This window comes from Seriola lalandi, unplaced genomic scaffold, assembly GCF_002814215.2.
Source record: "Seriola lalandi dorsalis isolate HSWRI2012SDOR001 ecotype SW California unplaced genomic scaffold, Sedor1 jcf7180002054369, whole genome shotgun sequence".
Lineage (NCBI taxonomy): Eukaryota > Metazoa > Chordata > Actinopteri > Carangiformes > Carangidae > Seriola > Seriola lalandi.
This window is the reverse complement of record NW_019524922.1, coordinates 171,696-182,126: the sequence shown is the minus strand read 5'-3', so window position 1 is coordinate 182,126 and position 10,431 is coordinate 171,696. Positions and strand designations below refer to the sequence as shown.

Below are 10,431 nucleotides of genomic sequence, written 5' to 3'. Positions count from 1 at the left end.
GGGGGTCGACAATACACGCATGTCAGTCACCTTGAAACATCACAAACACTAGAGGAGTTTTACACCAACACCATTCCACTGCACAGAAGCATCATGGGAGGCGTAGGAGACGTCTGAGGAGTTTTTGTTGTTGGTGGCACAGAGACGAGCTTTGTGTCAGCAGAAGAGACCGAGGAAGAGGAAGGAGAAGAAGACGAAGAATAAGAAGAGCAAAAAGAAGACGAGAACAAGGAAGAGGAAGGAGAAGATGATGAAGAAGAAGAGTGTGGCTCCCCTCCCTCAGTGACAGATGTTAGAGGAGGAGTAAATCTGTGGAGGAGGCTGACGGACTGGTTGGGGGGGGGCTGTTATGACTTAATGAGCGAGCTTAAAGAGGGGGGACTGGGGGGGTCAGGTTTGGGGGGGGGTCTGTAGATGTAAACAGAAGTAAGTGTTGAGCTCATCACAAACAACTGGAAACTGAAGAATCTGAAGATTCAATATGAAAAATAATAAAATTCAAAAACAAGAACCAGAATGAAGGAAAAATCTGAAAATGTCCAGAAAATAAAAAAAGAAACAAGCTGGAATCAATAAAAATGAAAAACAGAGAAAGAAAACACCTAGTGAAAAACTGATAACTAAAAAGGAAATACAAACATCCTCATTACGTCGGAACCAGAGAAGAAGAAGAATCTGAAACGACGAGAAAATAATTAGATAAAAACATCAAGAGAAAAATGTATAAAAAGTCTAAAACATTAAACGATAAATCTGGAACGACATTTACTCATAATACTTATATGTGACTGTGATGTCACCATCACATTATGTGTGTTTTATTTTGGAGGGGTGGAGTGGTGGTGGGGGTATTAACCAGACCACTTCCTGTTGTTAAGATAATATGTCTGAACAAAGGGCCCCTTCTTCCGAGAGTGGGGCCCCGGCTCCTCCTCCACTGTCCAACCAGAGGTGTTTGGTGAAGTAAATCTGCCTAAATCCTGGGGGGCGAGTGAGGAGGAGGGAGGGGGGTGAAGGTGAATAAAGATAATCTGCTTTTCTTCACAATAAAACGTCTCTGAGAGGAGGAGGAGGGAAATTAGGAATTCATATCACATGGTGCATTTTCTACTTGATTCCTGACCTGTTTCACGAGCAGCTGAGTCCAACACAAAGCTGCAGCAGTAAGGGGCCTGGGGGCCCTTGGGGGCCACCGAGGGCCCCCTACAGGCCCAACATGGAACAATGCTATGTGGAAGCTGGTTTTACTTTTACACTGAAAACATAGAGAGAACTTTTATTTTTGACGTCAACAAACGGGAAAATTCTCAAAACCACTCAGAAAAATGTAGAAACCAGCTGATTGATGAAACCAGAAAACAGCGATTCTCAAAAACTTTTTTTTATAAAAATCATCATATTATAGAAATGATCTGGAAACAACAAGAAATCTGTGAAACCACGAAAGAAAACTAACTAGAAAAACTCAAGAAAACGGAGATTTGTAAAATCCAGAAAATGGAAAAATAAAATTCCTGAAATCAGGAAACACCTGATTCATTAAAAAATAATGTCTCACTTCTATCAACAGTTATTCTGGAAATGACAAGAAATCTGTGAAACCATGAGAGAAAACAAACCAAAATCTCAAGAAACGGAAAAAAAAAATCCTGAAACCAGAAAACAGACAAAAACCAGCTGATTCAACCAAGAAAATGAACCTTCACTTCTTCCTACAACGATTATTCTGGAAACCACAAGAGAAAACAAACTGAAATCCAGAAAACGCAAAACTAAAATTCCTGAAAATGGAGAACAAACGAAGAAAAAAATTACGAAACTGTGAGAGTGAAAATAACAGAAAGAAATCCTAGAGAAAGATTTCATGGTGTAAAAATAAAAAATGTGAAACCATTGACCTGAATTAACGATCAGGGTGAGACGCCGCTCTGAATGAGGATGACTGACAGAAAACCGAAACAGGTTTTAGTTTAAATGTGAAACACTGAAGACGTTCATCAGTCTGAACAGATTCACTTCATCATCTCTCTTTCTCTCTAAGTCTTTCTTAGTGTCTCTCGTCCGTCAACTATCTCTGTCCGTCCATTAGTGTGGGGGTGGGGGTCATGGTGGTGGTGGGAGGGTTTATATAGGGCACATAGACAACACACACCTTCCCTCCACCTTCCATCCTCCTCTCTTTCTTTCTTCATCTCCTCCCCTCTCTCTTTTCTTTCTTTTCATGTGGGACGCGGCAGCGAGCGAGCGAGCGAGCGAGCGGCCCCGGCGGCGGTGAGAGGGTCTGAATGGTGATTAAGACGGAGGAGAGAGGAGCTGCTTTTCTTTGTTCTGCCCTGAGGGAGGTGTTTACTGAGGGGGGGCAACATGGCGGAGCAGATATGAAAGGCATTCAGGTCAGAGAGAATGACAGCGACAGAGACACACACACACACACACACACACACACACACAGTTAAACGTTACAGTCAAACTTTATTAACACAAACATCAAATGTGACACAGATCGGCGTCTTCAGTTGACACTGAATTTAAGCCTGAAACGAAGCAGAACTTGAACGGCAGGTCATGATGACATCACGGCGTTCACTCTTTTTATTTAAACCTGCAGAAGACGACAGAGTGGGACACACACCAGCTCCACACGAGGAAAACACACCACCATCAGAGAGGAACACAACCGGGCTTCGTCTTACAAGCCGCTCGTTTCAGTCAGGACAGAAAATCAACGACAAACAAAATGATTTCTGTTGAACCAGGTGAGAAAATCTCAGGTTTCATCTCTGGGATTTTTGTCAGAGTGAGATCTCCGTCTCTGGATCTTGAAACCAGCTGATTCAGTTAAGAAAATCATTTGACACTTCTTCTTCTTCTGTCAACGATTATTCTGCACATGACAAGAAATCTGTGAAACCAGCAAAAATACAAATCCAGAAAACCTCCAAACCACCACATCTTCATCAACAACATGACGCAGTCTGCTCCACATCACTCTGTCACTGGTCATGTGACCTCAATGTTCCTTCTACAGGTGAACAGATGCGGATCGTCACACAGACCCAGACCAGGTCTCTGGTTCAGGTCCAACTGTCAAACACAGTCTGAGAAAGACTCAAGTCTCTGAGACTTCAGACCCTCATCATGTATCCTGTCTGAGACCATCTGACCACACACACACACACACACACACACACACACACACACTATATATATACAATCCTCGTCCACTTTATTAGGGACAATCTACAATCTAATCCAGATTATAAATCCAGAACCCTTCAGGCAGAGACCTAGTTCAGCGGACTGACGTAGAGTCCTGATCAGAGGCTCACGTATCAGTTTGACTGAAGGTTCAGACCCGGACTCTGTGGTCCAGTATCGTGGGTCTGAGTCCAGCTGCAGCTCAGACCGTAGACCTGGTCCTGGGTGGAGACAGTAAACAGCAGCAGAGCGTCGTCTCGCTGGACAATGACACGGCTGTGAGACATGTGGCATGAATGGTACAGCAGGAGCCTGACACGGCTGCAGGAGACCAGACTCCTCCTCCAAAACCAAGACCTCCTCCTGCAACACCACTAACACCACCACGGCTGCTGCTGGAGGAATCAAACCTGTGACGCTGCACAGAAACACCTTCACTGCAGTGAGTCTGACAGTGTGTGACTCTCAGCTGGTTGGTCTTAAACACAGTGACCAGAACCAGGAGTGGAAGAGAGTCCTGGTCCTGGTCCTGGTCTCCTCCTCTGGTTTTTATTATAATAAAATCAACTTCAGTCAAAACGACATAAAACTAAAATTTATATTAAAAAAATATTTTTTTTTTCAGTGTGAAGCAGCAACTGAATTTAAACGTGTCCAAGTTTCTCCACCGTCACATTACAATATATATTTTATATATGTATATATATATATATATATATATATATATATATAATATATACACACACACACTATAATACTAACCACTGTAACAGACCTTGTATTTCACTCAAACTGATCATTTCATTTACACACAACCTTCGACTCTGAGTCTGAAATAAACCTGGACAAACCTCAGAGAAACAAACGCACTCAATTTAATAGTTCACACTTTCCCTAGAAGTCATCTGGACTCTGCTGGACTCTACCGCACTTTAAAATGAACTGCTTCTTCTTAAACTTCAGATGAACACGGAGCTTCCACCCAACTTCCCGCAGTGAACGGAGGATTTTAGAAACAGCTGGATGTGACGGACAGACGTCCAGAGGTGGAGGAGGCCAGCCGGTCCTCAGAGATCCTGTTACACCAGGCCCTAATCTGACCCCCCTCACCCCACTCCCTCCCTCCTGCTTCACCCTCCTTCAACAACCCCCCTGGGACCCCTGAGAGGAGGAGACGGAGCCGCATCCCGGGACGAGGAGAAACCACAACGACGTCACAGAGAAACATTTAAATTCACATGTAATCCAGAGATTTAACATGTAACTGACAGGAAGTTCAACACTGATCAACCGTAAATGTATCCCCCTTAAATTCATTCACATTTAATTCATTTATGTTTGTGATTTATTTTATTTGCTGAAATAAATATCAGTGATTTTAAACTGTGGAACGTTAATTATTTTCATCATCAGAAAGATTCAGTTACCTGTTTTAAATTCTTTAGTTTGTATTTAAATGACGGACTGAGTCTTTACATTTACTGAGGCCTTTAAACGTCTCCATGGTGTATTTACAGACACACAAATAAAAACGTCGAGAGAAACTGCCGCGGCTTCATGATGAAGCAGCAGCTGCAAGACTCGATCCTGCGACACAGACTTTAAATGATCTGAGCTCAGCTCATTTAATGACGCAATTCATTAATAAAATTGATTCAAATTAAATTCTTTTTGTCGCTGAACTAATAAATAAAAAGAGGATGTTTGAGGTTAGTGAGTTTGTGATCTTCCTCCTCTTCCTCCTCCCGTGGAAACAAACAGGAAAATAAAACAACATGAAAATGTTTCTGTCATTTTCATTTCTCACAATTAAACTGAATATTATTATTAATATTAATATTAATAATGATATTAATAATAATAATAATAAGAAGAAGAAGATTTAATACAAATTAAACTAGAATTTGATCTAATTTTTAATGAATAAAAGAAGCTGTTTCTGGACTGTTTGTTGTTCGCGGCTCTCCGTGACAGTTCTGAGTCAACACACACGCACATACACACACACACACACACACACTCACACTCACCAAACACACACACACACACACACACACACACACACGGAGGGTCTCAGGGACACAAAGTGACCGTCGTGCTAAAGTGTTTTCCCGCGGGAAACAGCAGCTTGAGGTCAGACGTTTAGACTCACGAGCCGCGGATCCACAAGTCTGCACGCGGAGTCCGGATCTAACGGTTTTTCCTGTTTGAGTCTGAACTCAGACCTCCTCCTCCGCCCGGCGGGTCCCGGCGGGTCCCGCGGGGTCCCGGCTCCGCTCCATCACACACCGACCCCCGCAGGCTCCACACTCTCACCCCCACCCCCACCCCCCTCCCTGCAAGCTCCACACCGTCCCGTTAGAAAACTTTCGGAGTGTTTTGTCGCCGACAGACGGGGACCTCCCGGGCCGGGCCGGGCGGGGACAGCCCAGTGCGGCGGAGTTTGCGGGAGTTGTTGCGGGGCTGTGTGTCGGTGTGTGTCGGTGTGTGTCGGTGTGTCTTACCGTTCTTCCTCCGAGGGTTGGCCTGTTTGCGCCTCTTGCAGCGGGGACCCTCCGCCATGATCTCCTGCTTCATTGATAAGTCAGTCCAGTCCGCATGGGCTCCTCGATCCGGCTCCGCTCCGCTGCTCCCCGCTCCCTGACAACCAGCACACACAAAGTAAATCCCAGACCCAGACCCCGGACCCAGATCCCGGACCTGACTGTACTCAGCACTTTGAGAAAGTTAAAATCCAATTAAGTCAAAGTCTCCGAGTTTCTTTGTTTTTAGTTTGTTTGTTTTGTTGGAGACCGTGCACCGAGCGCACCGCCGCCCCGCGTCCCCGTCCGCCTGATCTCTGATGAGAGGAGCGTCTCTGCTGGTCTGACAGAGGAGGAGGAGGAGGAGGAGGAGGAGGGCGGACACACACACACACACACACACACACACACACACACACACACACACACACACACACACTCCTCCTCTTCCACTTTTTGACATTAAACTTGTTGATTTTTGACGCGTCTGTTTTCCGCACGCGGTCTGCGCCTCTGCGTTTTTCTGCGCGTTAAAATGTGTCAAAGTTCACCTGAGCGGCCTGACCGCTCCCGGACCACTCATCGATACGTCTATCAGCAATATATTGGTGACGGGCTCGTGCGTGTGGCGGGAATGTGTGCTTATATAAGCTGTGGTGAAATTTAGGCCTGTTGTTGTGTAACCATGAAACCGCATCAAATATGAAGAAGATGAGACCAGGTGACCCCCCACCCCCCACCTGCTGTCTCCTCACATGTTCAAGTGTCTCATGTCTACACCCGGACCCGCTCCCGGACCCACACACCCCGCTTCATTCCCCGTCAGCTGTGGATGTGTGAGCGGGGAGCGGCAGCAGCGGGACGCGGGGACAGACGTTTCCTCTCCGGCCTGCCTGCCTCCCTCCACCCGCCGTCATCTCTGGAGAAAATCACCCCTCCCCGCCCCCTCCCGCCCGGTCCAGAGAGATAAAACACTCTCTTCTCTCTCCATCCAAGCAACACCTAGGGCTGCGGTGAGCAAGCGGGAGCGCGCACCTCTCCTCTCCTCACCTGGCGGCAGGTAAAGCAGCACAGGTGAACCGCGCTTTGATTGGCTCCTGAAAGAAAACAAGCAGAGGGGGGACGGGGGGGAGCAGAGGGAGCGGGTACCTACCGGAGACAGTCCGTGTCCTCCCGCTGAAGAGAGAAGCAACGACGAAGAGGAAAGTGCTGCTGCGGCGCGTGCACCCCCTCCCTAAAAAATAAAAAACCTGGACGGGGTCTCGGAGGGTCCCGGTGAGTCCCGGAGAGTCCCGGTGTAGGAGCAGCGCCGCGGCCGGGAGGGGAGGCTCGGTCCGGGCGACAGGTCGGGACTGATCCGGTGTGTGTGTGACGCCTCCCGCCGGAGCCTGTCACACAAACAGGCGCGAGACCTTCTAGCACCACGCGCCACCTATCTTCACGCGGAGGGATAATTGAGGAGTGTTTCCCGCCTCCTCCTCCTCCTCCTCCTCCTCCTCCTCCTCCTCCTCCTGCTCCTCTGATCTGGATCTCTTTGTCTCTCATGAACCGAACGGTTCTGGTCTAAATGAGCAGCTCGTGTCGGAACACATCGATCTGCTCAGACCAAAACAAACGGGAGCGCCTAGCTCCTGATTGGCTGACACAGGTAGATTACCTCACACAGGTAGTTTACCTGAGCAGGTGAAGCCTCTTATCTTCCCGCGCTCTGTCCTTCTCTCTCCGCAGGGAGAAGAGAGTCAGGAGCATGCGCAGACTGCTCGACCGAGCAGATGTGGGTTTTCTGTGTGAACAGGTGTAACACGGACTGACGTTTGTTCTGTCCAAATACATACACATCCGGAGTTTGATTGACAGATGAAATGACCTCAGGTCAGATTTGAATAAATACTAAATAATATATTTTATTTAATTCAAAAAATGAAAATATATTTACAAAATATTTTTAAAAATATTTATTAAAAAATACATGTAAATAAAAACGGTTTATTAAAATATATACATTAATGACAATCGTTAAAAAAAACTATAAAAAATAACCTCAACAAAATTAGTTTCCAAAAATAGAAAAGAAAAAAAACAATAAACCAAAACAGAGAAATAAAATGTAAATGACAAATGAAATTAACTGTAAAACAATATTTATTTTACATTATAACATATATAATTCTAAATACCACACCCATAATTATTTAAATATAATAGAATGTTAAAGAAATAAAACCTAAAATGATTAGATAGATAGATAGATAGATAGATAGATAGATAGATAGATAGATAGATAGATAGATAGATATACTTACTACTAAAAAAAATTAAAATGATTAAAATTAAAATGAAGTCAATTAAATACATTTATAATAAATACAACGTATCAATTTAAAAATGATAAAATATATTTTGAAAATTGAAAATGTCAGTCATTTAAATAAATAATAAATATAGAAAAAATTTTGCTTGACAAACTTTTCAATAAGTCAAATATATTTTGAATATTATGAATAAAATTTATTTAAAAGGTAAAAAAACACTTTAATAACGGCAGTTTATAAATAGATAAAACATTTTAAAAAACCCACTGAGTGTTGTGGTCGTACCTGCAGGGAGATTATTACACCTGAGTTTAAATATTATTTACAAACACATGTAAATATGATCAGGCAGGTAGACTGTCATCCTGTTCAAACCTACACCTTCAAATTAAAGATTTTCTGTCAAAATAAAAGTCCTGCATCAGGCCTCACAGAGCAGTTCTGATGGTGAAATTTCAAAATAAAGTTCCCAGATCAGTTTGAGTGTTTGTTCACCTCTGAGGGAAAAACAAAGAGGAAGTGAGAAACCTGCTAAAGGTTTGTCATCCACTCATCATGTGACCACACACACACACACACACACACACACACACATACACACACACACACACACAGTGTGTTGTTGCCTCAGCTGTGTTACAACATGACGAGTTGAACAAACAGAAACATTAAAGGTGACAGATGAAGTTCACGAGAGGCCGACAGAAAGCTGCTGAGTCACTGTCCTGACTCACCAGGCAACAACAACAACAACACAATTCAAAACTACACTATACACAACTACAGTAGATCACACTGATAAATGATAAAGAAACAACTGAACATGTTCTTTCGTGACCTAACAACAAACGTCAGAGGTCAAAGGTCAGAGCTTTAACTCCATCTCATGGTCTTCATCTGTAAGTGGATCATGTGACCATATGATGAAAACCTGAACTGGAACCAATCACTGCTCAACAAGACGTGTCAGACATGTCACAGATGAGATAATAATAATAATAATGATAATGATAATGATAATGATAATGATAATATTAATAATAATAATAGTAAAAATAATGAAGCAGATTATTCATTATCCTGCTAATGACTATAATTCCATTATATACGATTTTATTTCAGGCTGTACGGTGGTGCAGTGGTTAGCGCTGTCGCCTCACAGCAGGAAGGTTCCGGGTTTGAGTCCCGGCTCGGCCGTGGGATCTTTCTGTGTGGAGTTTGCATGTTCTCCCCGTGCCAGTGTGGGTTCTCTCTGGGTTCTCCACAGTCCAAAGACATGCAAAATGGGGACTAGGCTAATTGGATACTGTAAATTGACCATAGGTGTGGCTGTGAGTGTGAATGGTTGTCTGTGTCTATGTGTTTCCCCTGCGATGGACTGGCGACCTGTCCAGGGAGTACCCCGCCTCTCGCCCGAAAAGATGCTGGGATAGGCTCCACCCCCTAGAGACCCTACTAGAGGATAAGCGGTAGAAAATGAATGAATGTTTTTATTTTTAATGGTTTTGATTCTCAAAACTTAAACATTCATAACAATTTGATCAATATTATTAACTAATATCTTCAAATGTTTGTTTATTTGTGATAAATGTAAAATATCAAATCAATACAATTTTATAGATTTTGTTTAGTTAGAATTTTTAAAGCATAAAAATAATTAACAATACACAAACACACACACACACTGATCCAGAGTCAGTCAACATGAACAGTAATCTGTAATCTGCAGATATCTCTGTAATAATGCTCTATGTTACACAGAGTGGGGGTTCACATTTGGTCTGTGGTCATGACTCAGAGTGTGAAGGTGTGACAACCTTGACAGACACAGGTCAGGTGACCTTTGACCTTTACGGTTGGGTCTGTTTCATAAAGGGGGGGTTGGACATGGTGGGAGGGAGAGGGGCGAGGCTGTTAGTCATGGATCAGTTTCACTTCAGGATTCAGTGAAAACATCTGATTTCAACACGTATGATGCAATAAATGTCTTGATTGACCTGAACACGCCCACTCACCTGTCACCTGTCAGGTATGATGTGAGATACAAGACATAAAGTAATAAAACCTGAACAATAAAATCCTGAAATCAAAAATTACATCCAAGAAAAACAGTCACATCAGAACATGGGTACTTGAACTCATCATGGTACCTGAACTCACCATGGAACATGAATTCACCATGGCACTGACTGATGGTCATGTGATCACCTGATTGGTGTCATGTGATCAACTCCTCTCGTACAGGTGGATGATAATCTGTGGTCGAGACATTTGGATTACCTTAATCTGTGTTGTGTGTGGGGGGTATTAAAGGGGGTGTTGGGGGGGTTTAAAGGGGTATTACACAAATCACAGTATAAGTGTTCCCATTAGGCTTACATCTGCGGGGGGGGGGGGGG

General features: G+C 43.7%; 1 protein-coding gene and 1 long non-coding RNA gene across 3 annotated transcripts in view; one reads left to right on the top strand and one right to left on the bottom strand.

Moving 5' to 3' along the window:
* Positions 1-7,125, bottom strand: part of zeb2a (zinc finger E-box binding homeobox 2a) — a 53,677-nt gene extending 46,552 nt beyond the window's left edge. Inside the window, exons 1-2 of one of the 2 annotated variants that reach the window (XM_023408595.2) lie at positions 6,874-7,125; positions 5,703-5,838 (exon numbers count right to left, since the gene is read on the bottom strand). In XM_023408595.2, coding sequence (XP_023264363.1) covers positions 5,703-5,775 — 73 coding nt within the window. In that variant the 5' untranslated portion in view covers positions 5,776-5,838; positions 6,874-7,125. Of the gene's footprint in view, positions 1-5,702; positions 6,056-6,873 lie in introns of those variants that run through there. The other variant, XM_023408596.2, reaches the window with a different exon arrangement.
* LOC147818994 (uncharacterized) lies at positions 1,450-4,581 on the top strand. The gene is made up of 2 exons (XR_015437403.1): positions 1,450-2,393; positions 2,609-4,581. It is a non-coding gene; the product is annotated as an uncharacterized LOC147818994 (long non-coding RNA).
* Positions 7,126-10,431: the final 3,306 nt, after the last annotated feature.